Here is a 20,692-nt window from a genome sequence, read left to right on the forward strand (position 1 = left end):
ATAACAACGTGCAATATCTTCGATTGTGCGATGTTTTAGAATGACCTTGCCCGGACGTGATTTTTTTAAATGACTTATTTGTGTTTTTATTGGGAAACGCACTTTGTTTTGTTATACGCAGCTGTTGTATATGACAAGAAAGGCTTTTGACTTGACTTGAAAATGAATTAATGATTGGAAATTATAAATTTAATTATTATTTAATCTACGTGACCTGCTATTTACCGGTACACGGTCGATTGGTCGCCGATCTTTTGGTCGCCGGTCTTTTGGTCGCCCGGAAGGTAAGTGATAATTACCATTTAAATGGTTGCTCAAATTCCCTAAATGCAAACTGCGAATTATTATTTAGTCATACTTAATGCCTTAGTAATTATTAGGCTAAAGAAAAGCTTCAAATTTCCCGGACTTTTGTTTTTTGTTGGAGAACTTGTTAAGGCCCTGACTGAACTGACGGAGCTTCTTAAAGGGACAACGCATGTACATACAAACTCTGATACACTCACATGTTGGCTCAGTGAAACTGCTCATGGCCATTGTTGGCTTTTATTCATGCGTAGACCGTCTTGTTTTACCTTGTTTTGGTCGCCGGTCTTTTGGTCGTCGGTCTTTTGGTCGTCGGTCTTTTGGTCGCGGTCTTTTGGTCGCGGTCTTTTGGTCGCCCGTTGTCGCGGTCGGGGCGACCAAAAGACCGGCGACCAAAAGACCAGCGACCAAAAGAACGGCGCCCAATCGACCGTACACGCTATTCACCGTACTTACCAATGTTTGTCAACTCAAATGACAAATAACGGCATATTTTTTTTCATTAATATCAGCATGTGCTCTGCGTAAATAATCCTTTTCAAGGAAGCTAGCTTAAATGGCCTTTCCAAGCTACAATTTAGGAGTTTTCCAAAGGGAAGATTCATTATCCAGAATTTTAATTTTTGGTCATGCTGTTCGTATTTTCGCATTATCGCTTTCTCCTTGTTTAATCTCCAGCCCTTGATTTTTATTTTTTATTTTTTTAATGCCGTTCTGACAAGAATCCTCCCCTGCGAGTCTTATTTTTCCCGATTGTTTTGTTTTCAGGAACATCCGGTCGCACGTTCAAATATTTAACGGGCATTTCTTTGTCAGTTGGAGACTTGCCAGTGACGCTTTAATGATTACGCCGCAGGTCGTCGAAAAAAGAAGAAGAAAGTCTGCCTCCGACTGTATACGGTTTAAAAAATAGAAAGAAAAAAAATAAGAAAGCATGGCGGAGACAGCTCCCAGGAAAGAAACATGCTCTGGGGCAAAAAAACACACATCAATCATATACCTGAGTTGCTTTAATTTATTCATCACTACAGGAAAACAATCCAGTAAACACGTGTAAATAAAATGTTCTTTATTTTTAGTCAAATTTGTGACAAACCATGAGGGAATAATAACAAAATTACTCAAAGGTGAGTCGGACTGAATTATTATTTTTTTAGATATGTTATTTTGTCAGAATTTAATGTCTGAAATCTTTTAATAAGAGACTGAATTGTTTTTTTTAGATATGTTATTTTGTCAGAATTTAAATTTCTTAAATCTTTTAATAAGAAACCGATTTTTTAAATGTTATTTTGTCAGAATTAAATGTCTTGAATCTTTTAATAAGAAACTTTTTTTTAGATGTGTTATTTTGTCAGAATTAAATGTCTTAAATCTTTTAATAAGAAACTTTTTTAGATGTTATTTTGTCAGAATTAAATGTCTTAAATCTCTTAATAAGAAACTTTTTTTAGATATGTTATTTTGTCAGAATTAAATGTCTTAAATCTTTTAATAAGAAACCGATTTGTTTTTTCCTTCTCTTTAATTGCACTAAAACATAATCTGCTAACCACTTTAGTCACTTTTTGTACCTACTTATCTATGTGGACTAATTATTTGTGCACTTAAGAAAAATCATCGCATGTAGTATTTCTGAGATACTGTATGAATCAAAAGTACATTATTTGCGTCAATATCAAAAGTAATTAATTCATCCAGAAATGCTTGTTTTCTTACTGCAAAACAGAAAATAACCAAGTCTTATGCGCATATAAGCCTTACCCCTTCATTTATTCGAGTTACAAATACGACTTATATGCTAGAAATATAACGTATAATGACAATCCAAGCATTCAATTCAATCCACTGTACAAATGGTAAAACAATAAGAAATATCAAACCCGGATGTCATGTTTTGTGTCTAAATCATTAAAAAAAAGTTCCCCTCCAAAAGCTCTAGCTTTCTCAAGCACACCAATCCAGAAAATTTAGACGGAGATGGTGGTATCGTTGCCACGGTGACCTCGGGCCGTTTCACTTGATCTCCGCTCCGTGCAATTGGCCCTGACAGCGGAGGAATTAGTCGGCAACAAACGAAAACAATAGACGTGTCTTTTTGGATCACGCCGTACACGCCGATCTCAATTCGGGCCAGGAAACGTGGCGAGAATTGAGCCCGGTCTTTTCTCACAAACTTTGCTTTCGTGCTCCGTATTTTCCCGGAATAACTCGGTCAATAAAACAGACTTGGGCGGACTCATTGAAATGCACTTTGCGTACGTGAAAATACATTTTCGTAACACGGTAGCGTGAGATTAACCTCTTAGCCGTGCGGCTTTGAAATAAATCACAAGCCGCCGCGTACGTCGCTTGACCGTAATAAATCAACTCCCGGCAGTTACTTAAAGGGAAGATGGTGATTATTAAGGTCGGGATCTCCTATTTTCCAACATTTCACGTTCCGTGGCCGTGTGGGAAGTGGCGTTGCTCCGTTATGGGACTCGTCCTCATTGGTCAATTTTGTTTGAATGAGGCCAGGGAATCCGTTTTTTCATTTTTCAGTCTTTCCCGCTGGACCCTTAAAAGATGGTGACACTAAGTTCAAGTGGAAGTAGTGGTTGTTGTCGCTGTGGGGCAAACCGCGTTACCGCTAGCAGCAGCAACAACAAAAATGGTTAACAACCATGACACGAGAACAACATCTGGCACGGGTGTCTCTCTGCCAGATGTTGGACTACACACATAATGTATTCTAATTTATCTCTTGTGTTTTTAAATTGTACTCACTTGTTTAGAAGCCCAAGACGGGCGGGCATATTTCGACCTTTTTGTACTGCTTTTATCACGCCACAGTTCTGATATCTAGGCTTCAATCCCAGGTTTGGTTCTTATTGTGTGGAGTTTGCATGTTCTCCCCCTCCGGGCTCGGGTGGGTTTTCTCTGGGTACCGTATTTTCACGACTATAAGTCGCACTTAAAAGTCTTCAATTTTCTCCAAAATAGGCAGGGCGCCTTATAATCCAGTGCGCTTTATATATGGACCAATACTAAAATTGTTATCACGATAAAATCAAATAAATCAGTGGATAGGGTACACCATCCTCTACAGCGCTCACAACTACGGCAAGCAGCCCCCGACTTTACTATTTTCCCCGTAGAAAAAGTACTGCGTAGTGACTGCTGGGATATATAGTTCTCTGTTTTGCTTCCGTTGCCTTTTTAAAAACGTGTTTTTAGCATGTGTGCGTATGTTTAAGCTGGTGTATGTTTTGCTATGCCTGGCTGCGTCTATAAAAACGGTGTGTCCTTTGTGTGTGTCAAATACAGAAATAGCACTCGTTACTGACACTGCGCCTTTAAATGCAATGTGCCATATAGTTGTGAAAATACGGTACTCTGCTGTCCTCCCACATCCCCAAAACATGCAGAGACATGCATACAATTAGCCTACGCTGGCTCTAGAGGTGACTGTGTTGTTCCCACTGTTACACAGTCACCTCTAGAGCCATCATAGGCTAATTGTATGCTACGATTGGTTGTTTTTTGTCTCCTCGGATCCTCCTGGTTGGCTGGTTACTGCCTGTAGTTGTCTGGGATAGGCTCCAGCACCCCCTGTGATCCTTTTTGCTTTATTTTATTTTTGAAGGAAAAGAGTCCATGATAAGACTTCAGAACAGACTAGATCTAAAAATCATTTGACGAATACAGTAACGACTTTAGTTGAATATTCCACGTAAAAATCGTTATTTTTATAAAACAGAACGGCTCCGATTTGAAAGTGGCCAATCGGAGAGAACGCGTGGAATTTGGGATGCGGGGGCGGGACCGCCGGACATAATGACGACACACTGAATGACCCGTGTCAATGTCTCAGGCAACATGCAAGATAATTCAAAGTTATTGAAATATGGATGGTAATTGCAAACGTTGATCTGTATCACACCATCTGTTCGCTTCTATAACACACACGCACGCACACACACACACACACACACACACACACACACACGCACGCACGCACGCACACACACACACTTGTATGGCGGCTATCTGTCCTGTTTCACTTTTTTTCACCCTCTTTTTATCACATGGTCTCTCAGATTATTTTAATTGCATTTCCACATGTGCACCATGGTGCGCCAATATGCCAAGTTCTAAATAAAGATTCCAACATTTGGGTTGGCATCAGATTAAAATAAAAGATAACCTTGAGGAAAAATATTGCACTATCACAACATTGCAATTATCGCTCCGAACGCATTTAGCTAAATCAACGGAGAGTAACTGGTATCCTTAGCAAAATTATACATTTAATTAGCGGCATTATCTTAGTGGAGAATATAATAATACAAATAGATCGATTTGATGTAAAAACATCACCTACTTACCATGGTAACTACTACTACTAGGGAGAAAAAAATATATATATATATGTAAAGTTACATTTTAACACATGACACTCAACTTCAGTAATATGATCATTTTAATGACTATTATGGCAGCCACAATTAGATTGTTAGCTATTTTTACACCAAAAAGTAATGTTGTTTTTAAATTAAAGACCATTTCTCTTCAAAAATATTGGCAGTGAGATTTACCTTGCGTCAACATCCAGCCTTAAAAAAGCACTACTAATGAACTCGATTTTTACCGCGTAGTCAATATTTACATATGTTCAACCTGGCATTAAAATGAGTCTTTAACACTTGTCCACAGGTTACTCAACTGCAAAAATACGATCATTTTAATCACTATTTTGGCAGCCACAATTAGATTGTTAGCTATTTTTTACACAATAAAAAATTAATATATAATTTTTTAGTTGTGTGAAATCAACGCTGAAACTTGCAAGCAGAAGCCACTCCCCTGTCCTCCGCTTGCAACTAGAACTCAGCACTGAAGTAATAAAATAAAAAAATAAAAAAATAAATAAAAAAAATAGTCTTTTTTTTAAAAAAATATTTAAAAAATTAAAAGCACTGCAAGTAAAAATATATATATAAAACTGATTTTTTTTAATTTTTTTAAAGTTGATAAAAATGTGAAAATCCACTGAAACTTGCAAGCAAAAAAAAAAAGAAAAAAATATTTATTTTTAAAAAGGGGTGACCCTACTGTTTTTCATTTATCACGGCCATGTCTGGTGTACATTAACCGCGATAATCGAGGGATTACTGTACTGCTATTTCTATTGCTCAGTTGGTTAATAGCGGCAGCTGCATGCACTATTTTACTCTTCGGGACAATGTGTGACAAGAAAGTTAGACGATGTCCAGGGGCATCTGTGGAGCTCTTGTCAGGTCAGCACATGACACACAAACACACACATCGACACACACACTGACACACACACACACTGACACACACACACACACACGTACTGTCGAGTGAAAGGGACACAACTTGGAGGTCATTGTCAGCCCTCTGGCAAAAGTTGAGCAGTCACTCAGAAAACAAGGAGCAAGTATCTTGGAGGGCGCTTGCTAGTGTGTATTTGTGTGTGAAGCGCACCACTGTCGCGTCTGACCCGCTTTATCAATGTGACACTCATTTCACCATACATTCAATTTTGCACGACAGGAACTCTTACTCGCACCGATATTTATAGAAGCGTGCTAACCATTGTCTTTCTGGAAGGGTCCCGCTGTCCAATCGCTTTTGCCGGACGGATGAGGAAAAGGGCCCGCGTGAAGGTTTTATGGCCGGTTAAAATAACGACAAGCTTTAAAAAAAAATAAACAAAAGCCAACCCCGGAGGACTCGGAAAGTGATGGCCGCCCGCTTATCGGGGAAAAATGGCGTCGCGTCGAGTTCGGTTCTCTGCGCGCAATAAAGCATCCACGTCGCCATTAGCACTTACTTTTGTTATCCTCTGAAGCCGGGTTGTCAATTTATGGAAATTGTCAAGGGTGAGACGGCTGTCGTTAGCGTGGGGGCGGGGCAATATGTTCGCGGGTGGCGTTGATGGAGGGTTGAGCGTAAAATTCCCGTTGGAGAAGCTCTTTTGTTTTTGTTAGTCGCAATTTTTGGAATGTTCGGTGAAGCTTTATTTCTAATGGATTCTACTTTAGGAGAAAGTAAGCACACAGCACCCCTCGCATGCATTGCGCTGTGGAAAGGTGTCGGTATTGCTATTGCACGGTTAGTTACTTTTAAAGGAAAATTCTAAAACCTAAAAAATTGGGTTATCAGTTTCATTTTTTTGGGTTATGTAAGGCATAAAATTAAGATTTTGTTATGCAAGTGTGGCCCATGTGACCCAAAATGGAGTTTGAACAGATACTGCTTTGTGAAATAGAACAGAAAATGTTTGGAAAATGTCATAGTATAAAAAAAAATAATTAAATGGTCTACTCAATCCATAAATCTGTACTGTATATAATAGTTGACAAAAAAATTCACTCACCTTTTGGGTTCTGTAAGCCACAAAATTAAGATTTTTTTTTCCCATACGTGTGCATTACATGACCCAAAAAGTAGTTTTAACAGTCACGTAAAGCATTGTGAAATAGAAAATTAAATATTTGAAAATGTGATAGTGTAAAATTCATAAAAATCTGTACTGTATAATACACGTGTCGAAGTGGTGGCCCGGGGGCCAAATCTGGCCCGCCGCAAAAAGTAGTTTGAACAGATAGAGCATTTGGAAATAGATCAGAAAATGTTTGAAAAATGTCAACTGAATCCATAAATCTACCGTATAATCGTCGACAGAATTTTTCCCTCCACTCCCGACAGACGCCCAGCGTCTTTGGTGCCAGGCCCAATGGGGATGCTCGTTAAACTATGCAAACGTGCTCCAAAGCGTTCCAGCGGCCATCTTTCATCTGTGGAAAACCTTAACCCAAGTGCTGAACTTGAGGCACCCCGTCGGAAGACCACAAACGGGGAGGGGCTACCGCACCGCCATCGGTAGCATGCTAGCGTAGCCCGCCGTTTAATCGGGGGTCGTGGCGAGGTAGACATGGATTTTTAAAGAAGCGAGAATCATCCGAATGTGAGGAGGGCTCGAGGCTAATAGGTGCGAAGTGGCGCGGGGCCGCGGATCAAAACGGCCCGCGGCGGTGGCGGCGGCGGCCAAGAACGGCGAGCCGAGGTTGCAACGACAGCTCTTTCCCTTTCCTCCCTCGCACGCGTGTGTTTGCTCTCCTGATGCCAAGTCCATTATCTTTAATAATGCACTTGTGATCACTTCAAATGCCATTTTTGCCCTTTCACTTTTTTTAAGCACAATTGAAGCGTTTCATTCCATTTTTTGCATACCAAAATATTGTCAGACTGCAGATTAGAAATATTTTTAGAGGAAATTTGTTTTTAGTATGTGAACAGTAGATGCTAACACAGAGCATGAACACAAAAGGACAGTAACGGGCAAAATAAGCGATCATGAGATGCAGGACAACACCGTGTCGACCCACTAAAAGATGAATTCTCCCTGGTGTTTTCTTTCTTTGTTTTTCTTTTAAAAAATGCCTGTCCGCAAACAGCAGCCTTACAAAAAGAACAAAACAAAAAATGTGATAGTTATCATGATAATTATCGATATATATTTTTTTAAATCGGGATAGCAATTTTGTCATATCGTCTACCTCTGAATATTACCCGAGCATGCATGTTTTTGGTAATTGTGACAAAACCGGAGTACCCTTAGAAAACCCACACAAGCCCGGAGACAAGCATCCAAACTCCACATAGTGCGAACCCACCCGGGATCGAACCCACGACCCCAGCACTGCGAGGCTAACCACTCATATTTTTTTTTCCTTTTTGTTGTGTATTGCGGTGCGACTTGGGTCCAACGACTACGTTCCTCACGCCACAAAATCACCACCCTCATTTATTATTTGTCATTGTACGTGATTTTCCACTCGTTTCCACCCTCATTTTCATTTCCATTTTGTTTTTCATAGGTCTCCCCATGCTCTCTCCCACCTCTCCATCCTCTGCCATTGACCAAACACACCCGCGTTCAGACAGTCCACGCCAGAACCCGGTGCTAAGCGCCGCCGGCGGGCGAGAGGAAGAAGCCAGGGGCCAAGCCGTTGATTATGCCACCCGATTGTACTTACCGGAAAAACATGGTAATGACACACTTCATCTATTGGTCCAATACTCAATGGGTCCCTTGTTTTTCCGTGGGTTTCTTGGTGGGAAAAATGAAGCGGCTTCGTCTTATTGGAATGTTACTACTGTCACGTTTGTTTTGGAGTCAAACAAAAATAGCTGCTAATTAGGCGAGGCGACAAAATAATGTTGTTTTTTTAACAGTGTAAGGATTTAAAAAAACAAAGTTTAGAGCACACGCCAACCTCAGAGAGTTTCATATCTCAGTGGATGAGCCAAGAAGTTCACAACCAACCGAAAATATCGATTTTGTAACCAAAACATGGATTTTTTTAACCAAAATATGGATTTTGTAACCAAAATATGGATTTTTGTAATCATTTCTGGATAAAATGCTTTTTATTTTTTAAACGGGGGAAAAAGTGTAAGGATTTAAAAAACAAAGTTTAGAGCACACGCCAACCTCAGAGCGTTTCATACCTTGGTGGATGAGCCAAAAAGTTCACAATCAACGTAAAATATGGATTTGGTAACCAAAATATGAATTCTTTTTAACCATTTCTGGATAGAATGCTTTTTTTTAAATGGAAAAAGTGTAAGGATTTAAAAAAACAAAGTTTAGAGCACACGCCAACCTCAGAGGGTTTCATATCTCAGTGAATGAGCCAAGAAGTTCACAACCAACCAAAAATATGGATTTTTTTTTAACCATTTCTGGATAGAATGCTTTTTTTAAAACGGAAAAACAATGAAATGCAACGTAATGCGCAGATAACACGTTCCTTAAATTGAGTTTAGCTAAGAGAACAAATATTTTACAGAGCGATTTTTGGGGCAGTGGACTGTAAATAAGAGGCTATTTTCCTTTAGAAATGACGCTAGAAGATTTTCAATGGGAGTTCTGGGAACCCCATTCGGTATTTCTGTACCTTCTGGTTGTCATTAGTCGACGTGGGTCCAGCCAGCGGACCCGCCATCCGCCATCCGTCATTGCGTATTTAGAAGGAAAGCAGAGCGTCATAGTTTGAAGAGTGGAACCAAGACGACCGCAAGTGGAGCCGGCCGCCGCCGTAGAGGCGGAACGGCGCAACGGCGCAACGGCGGAATGGCGCCCGCATGAAAGGGGGAAAAAAAACCTCAAGAGGGAACAGATTTGGCTTTTTGCAGAGTGAGAAAATGAAAGTCTTGCTGACAGCTGCATGGAATGATGGAAACAGACGGAACCACGTCTGCGCTTGTTTACATTGTCATCCAAACATAATCAGAAGCAGCTCTCAAATAAGACCAAATTACCCCCCCGTATGTGCGCCCGTTTTTGTGTGCGCCCGTTTGCGTGTGTGTTTGTGTGTGAATCAAGGGTACGGCTTATATGCGCACAAGACTCACTATACTGTTTTTCACCAGTAGATGTCAGCAAATTAACATTTACGATTAGTTGGTTATTTTCTGTTTTGCGGTAAGAAAACAACCATTACTGGATGAATTAATTCTGTATGATATTGACCTTCATAATGTGCATTTGATTCCAACAGTATCACAGAAAAAACACGTGCGATGATTTTTCTTAAGATTTTCCCTTCAAAGTAACATTCGTACTCCCTATTAAAATATATATAATATGGAGGTGAAAATCTGTGACTCGGATGCGGCTTATACGCAAGAAATTCTAAAATTCAACCATTTTAAGGCAATTTTCAAGGGGCGGCTTATACGCGAGGGCGGCTTATATGCGAGTAAATGCCGGTTTATGAGAAAATTTAAGTGTATAAGTTGTGCTTTACAAGTGCAGAAAATACCGTATGTAGTTTTAGGTATGTAAAACGTTGTTTTTTTCAAAATAAGTAAAAATGAAAAAGTACAATTCCTTATTTTAATTTCAAGGGCAGCAAAAAAAAATGGGCTGCTACTATTCACCCCACCCCCAATGGTTTCTTTTCAGCGTTGCGCCGGATGGCCAAAACTTTTTGAAGGCTCCGTGACGACGGCGTTCGGAGAAAAAAAATCTGCGTTTCTTTGCAAATGGCGGGATGACGCCAAGGCTTATTGACGTTGTCTATTCCAAAAGTAAAAGGCAAGAGACGGACGGAGACAGCAAACAAATAACACTTAGTGCTTTTTAAGATCAGGACCAGCTAGACAATTCTCTCCAACACCAGAACCAATCAATGAACAAATGAATGAAGCGCTCAGGGGTTCTGGGGGGGGGGCGTTTTAGGATGGGGGGGCATATCTTTTCAACGCCAGTCCCAATCAATGAGGGCGATGGGATTAAAAGATTCGGAGACAAAGCCCGGATCTTTCCAGACGCTGGGATATGGATCCATTTTGCGTATCGTAGAAATATTTGCAAAGTTGACTGAAAGAAAAAGCCAGTCTGTCATTGATCAATCTAATGAAATTGGCAAGCGCAAATACTAAAATGTGAGTTATTGCACTCAAGTCAGGTTAAAGGAGACTTTTAAAAGATGGCGGCGCTGCCATATCCGATTTGCTGTTTGTTTGCAAGAATTCGCTATTGAAAAAAGGAAATTATTTGAAAAACACTAGAAAATTAGATCATATTCAGCATTATTGATTCATCAAAAAATCTGAAAAAGATGGCGGAGCTGCCAAATCCGACCGGTTTTCACGCAAAACTACGAAAATCGAATGTTATTTATTTTTGGTTTTGATGAAAATGTTGTTTTTGGCCGGCAATTTTAACTTACCTTGACCATTCATTTGGAGACACAACGTAAATAAGTTTAGAATTTTACACATTTTAAAAACGTTCTATTATTTTGAAACTTCACTCGCGTGCTAACTTCCTTTAAAATGTCACGTTTTTTTTAGCAATGTTGACGTGCGTTAGCTACAAAACCAAAACGTGACTCATAGTGCATTAGCTGTTTGTTTGCAAGAATTGGCCTTTGAAAAAAAAAGTAAATTATTTGAAAAACATTACAAAATGTAATCATATTGAGCCTTATTTACTTATGGCATTTTGTAGCAAAAAAAAAAAAAAAAAATTGTTTTAGTGATCTCCATGAAAATGTTGATCGTTTTTGGCTGGGCATTTTAACTTATTGTTACCATTCATTTAGAAACGCAACGTAAATACGTTTAGAATTTTGCACGTTTTTAAAACGTTCCATTATTTTGAAAGTTCACTCGCGTGCTCACTTCCTTTAAAATGTCACGTTATTTTGAGCAGCGTTGACATTTTTTTAGCTAGAAAACCAAAACGTGAGTTTTTGCAAGAATTGGCTATTGAAAAAAAAGGAAATTATTTGGAAAAACATTACAAAATTTAATCCCATTGAGCCTTATTTACTCCTCAAAAAAAATCTGAAAATTCTCTTTACCCACTAATAAATTCGATATTTTGACAACTCTAGGATCATGAACACTCATCTTTTATACACGTATTATTATTACTTTTGACTTTTTTGCAACGACTGCTATATTCAACGACTAGAAAAAAAGAATTGATATCCGTTTTGGAGGTAGCGCTCCCTTAAGATTCAACTTGATGTAAATTTCCCTTAGTTGTTCTGCTGTGAACCTTTTTAAATGTCTTCCCCTCGGGTAAGCTTGCCGTTTCTTTGGCTTTGTGGATAAATTGCTTGCAACCACGGGCTTGCTCCGAGGATCTTCTAATGTTTCCTCGCTGGAAAATAAACAGCCGCCTCAAATACATGTGCACTTTCCTGAAATGATATGTACCTTGTGATGCCAGTGGAACGAGATCGGAATGCTTTTCACGCGGGTGTGCCTTCCAAAAAAAAGACGGAATAAATCATTTCTATTGGCTTACAATGACGCTCCTTTTGGCTTTTGCTAAAATTGCTAAGTATTGGTGGCTCGGGGGGCCCGAGATCAGAAGATGTTTGTTTATTTTTAACTTTGAGATGGAGAAGCGCTTTGGGATGTTGCTGTTTTTGAAGGATTTTATAAATGACTCATTGACTTGATTACATGGGCAAGGTTAGTGGGGTCATGCAAAAACTGCTAATGTGAGAAAAGTGATTAAGAGCGACCAGATTGTTTAGAACAAACAATGGCGGGTTAAAAAAATGGAGGTTTTAGTCAGCTGACATGTTAATTCTGGCTTTTTCAGAGTCAAAAAGCTTAAGAAAAACAAAAAAAATACCATTGTCTGTTATAAACGAAATGGTCAATAGATAACAAGAGAAAATGAACTTAGTTCCTCTATTGCACATGTGTCAAAGTGGCGGCCCGGGGGCCAAATCTGGACCGCCGCATCATTTTTTTGTGGCCCGGGAAAGTCAATGATGAGTGCCGACTTTCTGTTTTAGGATCAAATTAAAATGAAAAGTATAGATGTATATTCAATTTCCTGATTTTCCCCCTTTTAAATCAATAATTGTCATTTTTTAACAAGGCACAAGGAGACAAAGTATACAACCAATCATAGCTCGGGACAATTTAGAGCATATTTGTCAAAGTGGTGGCCCGAGGGCCAAATATGGACCGCTGCATCATTTTGTGTGGCCCGGGAAAGTAAATGATGAGTCCCGACTTCTGTTTTAGGATCAAATTAAAATGAAAAGTATAGATGTATATTCAATTTCCTGATTGTCCCCCTTTTAAATCAATAATTGTCATTTTTTAATCGTTTTTTCTGTGTTTTTAGTTCAAAAATCATTTTGTAAAATCTAAACATATATTAAAAAGAACCCCAAATCCATTTATTAAAAAAATCTAAATATTCTATCTAAAATGGTCCGGCCCACGTGAAATCAAGTTGATGTTAAAGCGGCCCGCCAACCAAGCCGAGTCTGACACCCTTGTTATAAACGAAACGCTCAAAACATAGATAACAAGACAAAATGAACTTGGTTCCTCGAAATTGGTTCATCTGTGTGCCCATTTATTTTTCAGCAGAGACGTGCGACTGGTCGCCACTCATTCAGAGGATACTTGCTCGGTCTTCCATGCTAACCGTTTGACCTCAGGGAGAGAAATAGAGCAGGTGGGGGAGGTTAGGGGGACAACGGGTGGTCGTAGTGCGGGGTGGTCGGGCGAGGGAGAGGGAGAGGGAGAGGGGGGATTCAGCAGAAGCTGACGAGGCGGGAGAAAATCAAAGCGGGAACAAGAAAGAAGGGAGTGTGGATCGGAGGTCAGCTCACTTCAACTAGCAAAGTCAAAATGGAGAACGCTGATTAGAGCCTCGGAACGGGACGGGGACGAAAAATAGCAAACCACCGGGTGCACAATGATGATGTCAGGGGCCAAAAAAGGGGGATGGACCAAAGGGAAATATGCATTTGTTAGCCTTTGAGATGACAGTATTTGTTTGCATGTTCTCCCTGGGCTGCCGTGGATTTTTTCTCCGTGTTCTCCACTTTCTTCCCACATCCCAAAAACATGCATGCTAGGCTAATTTAGCACGGTAAATTGCATAATCCTAGCTATGATTGGTTGTCTTTTGTTGTATATGTTATACATATTCAGGGTGTGCCCCGCAAGTGGTTATCGCGTCAGCCTCGCAGTTCCGGGGTCTCGGGTTCGATCCCAGGTTGGTCGTCACTGTGTGGAGTTTGCATGTTCTTTCCCAGGCTGGCGTGGATTTTCTCCGGGTTCTCCACTTTATTCCCACATCCCAAAAACACGCATGCTAGGCTAATTTAGCACTGTAAATTGCATAATCCTAGCTATGATTGGTTGTGTTTTGTTGTATATGTTAGACATATTCAGGGTGTGCCCCGCAAGTGGGTATCGCGTCAGCCTCGCAGTTTCGTGGTCTCTGGTTCGATCCCAGATTGGTCCTCACTCTGTGGAGTTTGCATTTTCTTCCCAGGCTTGCGTGGCTTTTCTCCGGGTAACCTTTTTTCCCCCCCGATATCATGCAGCGTGAGCTAATTGTATGCTAAATTGCCCTTAGCTGAGATTGGTTGTCCTTTGTCTCCTCATGGCCAGTCCCTGTAGGTAGGTGGGATAGGCTCCAGCACCCCCCGCGACCCTTGCGAGGACAAGCGTTTCAGAAAATGAATGAACGACGGCGAATCTCGTTCTGTAACAAGCGTTGGGCTTTGGAAGAAAGTAGGGAACATTTGGAAAAGCTGTTTTTCACGCCGTTAAGAGCGAGTCCTCGAAAGCACCGTTAAGAAGATGGCATCATTAAGCTGCCTTCCATGTTTACACTCGGGCAAATGAGGCTGGCGTAATGCCTCCCCGTCGAGTCATATCGGAGCGCGTGGCGTGGCCGTGTTCTACCGTCGTAGTTGTGCGGGTGTCTGTTGTCCAAATCTCCCGTTGTTGCCTTTCCCCCATTTTTACAGATCGTTGAGCTCAGACGACTTACTAATTAAACATTGCAAATGAAAGTGCTCCAGATGTTCGGGGTTACAATGTTGAGTGCCTCCACCCGATCCAAAGCGCCACAAACAGTTGTCCTTTACTCCATACAGGGCGGCTCGCCATTTTATTTACAGCGTGTTTGGCCCCGTGCGACGAGGCCTTCCGTCTACGGGTGCCGTGTGGGTGTGCCCGCCCGCTTAAAAGTCACTTCACGCATTGGATTGGATTGGATTGGCTTCGCCTTTGGCTATCATCTTACATATATATTTACATTAATATGTATTGTCCCTTCATTAAATAAATCAAACTGAAAAGAGAGAGAAAAAATAGCTCATTGAAGCAACTTGGCCCGATGCAACGCCTTGGGATTTGCTTAAATAGCCCGATTGGCGTTTACGTGAAGGTCTAGCAAAGATTAATCTGCGCAATCAAAGAGCAAAATCAACAGCCTTTGTGTACTTTGGGTATCACTCAACACGTTTTAGAGTGTGTTCGGCAGGAATGCTGCTCTGCTGATGATTGCTTGCTTCATTGGCTACAATTACAAATAAGCTTTTCCCTCACCTAGCCTAGCCAGGAAAGGATTGTAGCCCGCAATGTTGACGTTAGAGTTAGAACTCTCCTTGTGAACATGCGGACGTACGTCAGCCTTTTCCATTGACGTTGACGTGCTCTGGATTTTTCTGTACTGTAGTTTTTGTTAGCGGTGAGGGGAAAAAAATGAGAGCAGAGCTAAGAGATGCTAATGCTATAGCGCACAGGTGTCAAAGTGGCGGCTCTGGGGCCAAATCTGGCCGGACGCATCATTTTGTGGGGCCCGGGAAAGTCAATCATGAGTGCCTTGTGACTTTCTGTTTTAAGATCAAATTAAAATGATGAGTATAGATGTATATTACATTTCCTGATTTTCCACCTTTTAAATCAATCATTGTCATTTTTTAATCCATTTTTTTTCTGTGCTTTTTAGTTCAAAAATCATTTTGTAAAATCTAAAAATATATAAAAAATGCTCAAATAAACATTGTTTTAGATCTATAAAAAAACTGAATATTCAGGGCTTTTAATCCAGTTCTTTTAATCCATTTATTTAAAAAAATCTAAATATATCTAAAATGGTCCGGCCCACATGAAATCAAGTTGACGTTAAAGCGGCCCGCCAACCAACCTGAGTCTGACACCCTTGCTATAGCGGCATCGCCATTCATTTTGCCAAGGGTTAAAAACAAAATGGATGCGTTGGAAATTTGGCAGTCAGAAGTTGAAACGGGATCATATTCCAGCTTGTATTTTTCAGAAAAGCAGCCTGGATAGTATTTCACTTTAGCATAAATTTAGTTTTTTTTCGCGTCCATTGAAAATGAGCCGACGACGTCGATTTTACAGTCCTGACACTGTTGGATAGAATACTAGATCAATATGAATAATAAAACGGCAAACGGCAACACATTCCAGGAAACTGTCGAGCGATGTTTTTCCAACGCGAGCACCTCATGATCAAAGATATTTTTAGGCAAGACAGATTTCCCTCGCAATGGTGGACCTGACAAATGATAGATTGATTATTTTTCTTTATTTTTTTTACAAAATGTATTCGTCTTCAGAGGCGCTTTTTGTCGGATACAAAAATCTGAATTGCTACACTTGGATTTATGGGATTTTTTGTGTCAAATAATTGAAATATATGAAGTTCAAGTCGAATAATTGAATGCATTTTTTACATTTTATTTTATCATGCTAGTTTGCACATGGCATTCTGTTTTGTTGTAGATAAGGCGGTAATTTATGACAATGTTTAACCTTTTAGACATATTCTAACCTTCGTATTTAATGTTTTACAGAGCAAACATCCCATCACCACAGCTCTACGTTGCCCCCGGTGGCGTCCCCCGCATATCGTCAGCAGCCCTCGGTAACCGCCCTCAACCAGTCGCTGCACGCTAACCATCACCCAGGCCACCTGCTGAATTCGGTTCGGCAACAAGCTCCTCCCAGCGGAAACCCGGCCCCCGTGGCCGGCCAATCGCCTGCCGAGCTGCAGACCACGCCCCCAGAGAGCGTCCCGCTGCAAGACAGCTGGGTGCTGGGTAGCAATGTGCCTCTGGAAACAAGGTAAACACACAATTAACCTGTGTCGTATTTATCGTACTATAAGGTGCACCTTCAATGAATTGAATTGAATGTTTTTATTGTCATTTATACAAGTATAATGAGATTTACAGCTTCACCACAAAGTGGACAAATAAACAGGGCAATAATTTTAAAATTAGTTGCAGATATAAGGCACACCGGATTATAAAACGCAGTAGTGTTAGTGGGGGGTTGTTTCATGCATCCACTAGATGGCGCTGCAGGAGTTGTGTTATGCATCCACTAGATGGAACTGCGCTAAAAGGAATTTTAACCAAAATCAAGCCATATTTAAGGCGCACTTTTGAGAAAAGTGCGTCTTATAGTGCGGAAAATACAGTAATACTTCATTTTTTTCCTCAACAAGGGCCACCGACATGTGTGATGATTACCAAATCTGATTTAAAATATTTGATACTACAACAAAGAATATTATAACACCACTTAACAATTACAAATTTTGGGATTTTTGCCATCACGGCAGTCAGCCCGTGGATGCGCTTTGATTGGCCCTCTCAATTTTTGCCCTCAGGGAGTTTTCCCGGAGTGACATGTCCTCCCGGCAAATTGAAAAATAGCCGTCAGATAGTCTTAAAACATGATGTGGCAGAAAATTGCCCAATTTTTACTAGCACGCAGCGTTTTCTGCCCGGAAAATGCTCTCGAATAACTTGTTTTATCTAAGTAGATAGAGCCATTGTGTGTGTTCTTTATCGTTTGACACCCTAACAGGCAACAAAAGCTTGTTCTCTCAACAGGGAAACTCGAGGGGTTAAGAATTGAAAATGTGCGCGGTTATACGTAGGTGTACCTCTACTTAAGAAATTAATCGGTTCCAGAACTTTTAAGTTGAAAATTTTGTAAGTAGAGCAGTAGAGTGTAGTGATATTGTCAAGCAAGATGTGATATTTTCAAAATAAAAAACGGATATAGGAAACTTATTGACGTTTTCGTAACTTGGATCTTGTTTTTGTATCTTGAGGCGCTCATTTGCATCTCTAAAGGTTTTGTAAGTAGAGGCATTTGTAAGTAGAGGTGTTTGTAAGTAGAGGTGCTTGTAAGTAGAGGTGTTTGTAAGTAGAGGCGTTTGTAAGTAGAGATGTCTGTAAGTAGAGTTGTTTGTAAGTAGAGATGTTTGTAAGTAGAGACGTTTGTAAGGAGAGGCATTTGTAAGGAGAGGCATTTGTAAGTAGAGTCGTTTGTAAGTAGAGGCATTTGTAAGTATTTTGTGGGGGAAAATGCCACTCTGGCTTTATCAATAAAACTACTGTGTTTCAGGGTACTGTACGTTTATTGAAATGAATAACCAGCAAGAGTAAGATTTATTTGAATTTGCATTGTAGCGCCACCTTGTTATTTTGTTTTTTTTTTCTCTATCATTTGTTTGCGTGTGCTCATTTGAGACAAAAATCAAATCAGGTATCTATTGAAGATTATGAAATAAGATCGTAATTTGACCTAAAATGCGTTAGGACTCCTATTTTCTCCGTAATACGATGTAACACGAGACATCAATCTTATATATTAAAAATTTGGAGCGTGTGCGGGGAGTGTCTGCTGAGTAATGACTCCATTAAGCGTGACGTTCAATGATTGAATGTTTTGAATCAAAGAAGTTCCATGATCCGGGACACAAAAATGAAAAGTACAATCATCATCTTTTTTTTTTAATTTAATTATATGTTCATCACACCAGTCCTGACTTTTGATTGTTATTCACTCATTTAGAAAGTTCATTTTTGCTGATTGCAAAAGTTGGCAAGAATTGTGGGAATTCCACCATATTTTTGGGACGAACTTGACTATTTCCTTTTTGATGATAGTTACAATCCAAGCATAACATTCTGCGTACAAATCAAGTCGAGAAAAGGAAACAAGCCAAGAATTTGAGATTCAAATCTTGCGAATGATTTTTAAAAATGCTCCAGACCCAAACATGACAATGAATAAATAATAAAATGTGTGCTTGAAATGGCCAATACAGAATTCCGTTCAACAAAAACAGAAGTCTGGCAGCTTTCCCAAACGCGTGGATGTGTGAGAGACGCAGCCTGATGCTGTGGGGCACGCAGACTCACTAGAAAATATAAATATAAATATGGATTTGAAAAAGTAAAAAAAAAAGTCTTGCCTTACGGCTTGTGATAGCAGTTTCGTGTCATCTATTAACAATTGCTACATTTCACGCCCAAGTCTTGGAGTCCATGACTCAGATGTGTGTGTGTGTATGGATTAGATTAGATAATTTTATTAATGCCGTAGTTGGGAAATTTCACTGTCACAGTAGCAAGAGGGTGAGAATACAGACGCAGAAAAATAAATAGGTCATAAGTAAATAAATAAGCGTGTTGTGTATGTGTGTATATATATAGGGGTATAATGTGTATATATATATATATATATATGTTTGTGTATAGGTACAGTAATCCCCCGAATATCGCTGTTAATGTAAACCAAGCAAGGCCGCGATAAACGAAAAACGTTTTTAAAAGTGAAGACGCGATATTCGAGGGATTACTGTCATGTCACAAAACACTCATTTATTTTGTCTGCTATGAAATGTATCACTTTTTGCGAGGAAAGGGGAAAAAATGTATAATGTCTCATCATTCATGCTATGAATGAGTTTTGAAAATATGATTACCTCAGGGTTTTTCTTCCCATTTTTTTCCCGCACACCAACTGTCAATTAGAATGGCAACTCACTCGTATTAGTTTGCCTTGTTGGATTGTTGTCGTTCGTCTCCGTTACTACTTTACAACCGCATCCATAAAAAAAAAAGTAAGTTCCAACCTTCTGCTGTTGCCAGGATTAATATAGACATCCAGTGTGAAGAATTGCTAAAATGCAGGTTAGAAGAAAGAATTATCTGGAGCGAGCGTCTTAGTTCTGCTTGCCGCTCAGCGCGGTCACGCTCATTTTCCACTCTATTATGCCCGCAATCTCCGCTTGTCTGCCGTCATTAGTTTCCACCATGGCCTTGAATGGCGAGTGCGCTACACCAAGCCATCCCGGCGTACGGCGTACATTTGTCAATTGGAAATCCTTTTACGGGGCCTAAAGACGGACTGAAAAGAAGAACCTCATGCCTTCAACCTCACAGCGAGTCCTCTCGGTCTCGTGTAAGCAGAACCGCAAAACGTGGCCGGCTTGAGTCGGCTCGGTTTCGCTTATCCGTGCTTTGCTTGCTTCCTTACTCAGCTATTTTTTAATTTCTATGTTAAATTATGATTATACAGTGGTACCTCGACATACGATCTTAATCCGTTCCGGGACCGAGATCGTATGTCGAGCTTTTCGTCACTCGAGCCGACGTTTCCCGTTGAAATGAACTAAAAACAAATGAATTTGTTCCAACCCTCTGAAAAAACACCAAAAACAGGATATTGGGTTGGAAATTTTTATGGTATATAAATCTTTTAATGTATAATGGCAATAACTTCAATTCAATGTACTGATAAACAAAGAAAAACAATACAAAGTAAGAGCTACTTTCTAACCAAACAGAAGTGGAAACATTGTATTTAGACTGAAAATGTCTAAATGCTAGCCAGAGCGGCCGCTAAATGCTAGCTAGCATCTGCTGCTTAATTGAACCATGCTCAAAGAAATCCATAATTTCTGAGTGCACGTCACGGTTCGGTTTCCGACCATTCTTGCCCCTTTTTTTTTTGCTAAATCTTCCTTCCCATCTTGCCTAGAGCGAGATATTAATTACAGAGCCCTTATTGCAATCGCCTCTAATTGTTAATCACACTTGCTTGTTAGACAGTCGTCGTAATTGTAATTGCAGATGCTCATTAGCTGAAGCTCTGTCATTAATTAGACAGTGTGACCTTGGTAATTACTGTACTCGGGTTTTGTTTTTTTTGCAGGGATTTACATCACTTTAGCTCCTCTAAAAAAATA

At 40.0% G+C, this 20,692-nt stretch overlaps 1 protein-coding gene across 4 annotated transcripts in view; it reads left to right on the forward strand.

Moving 5' to 3' along the window:
- tenm3 (teneurin transmembrane protein 3) overlaps positions 1–20,692 on the forward strand; it is a 176,258-nt gene that overhangs the window by 90,235 nt on the left and 65,331 nt on the right. For all 4 annotated transcript variants that reach the window (XM_077604192.1, XM_077604193.1, XM_077604195.1 and 1 more), the window contains 2 exons: positions 8,199–8,369; positions 16,494–16,764. In XM_077604192.1, coding sequence (XP_077460318.1) covers positions 8,199–8,369; positions 16,494–16,764 — 442 coding nt within the window. The remainder of the gene's footprint in view (positions 1–8,198; positions 8,370–16,493; positions 16,765–20,692) is intronic.

This window comes from Stigmatopora argus, chromosome 7 (genome assembly GCF_051989625.1).
Source record: "Stigmatopora argus isolate UIUO_Sarg chromosome 7, RoL_Sarg_1.0, whole genome shotgun sequence".
Classification (NCBI taxonomy): domain Eukaryota; kingdom Metazoa; phylum Chordata; class Actinopteri; order Syngnathiformes; family Syngnathidae; genus Stigmatopora; species Stigmatopora argus.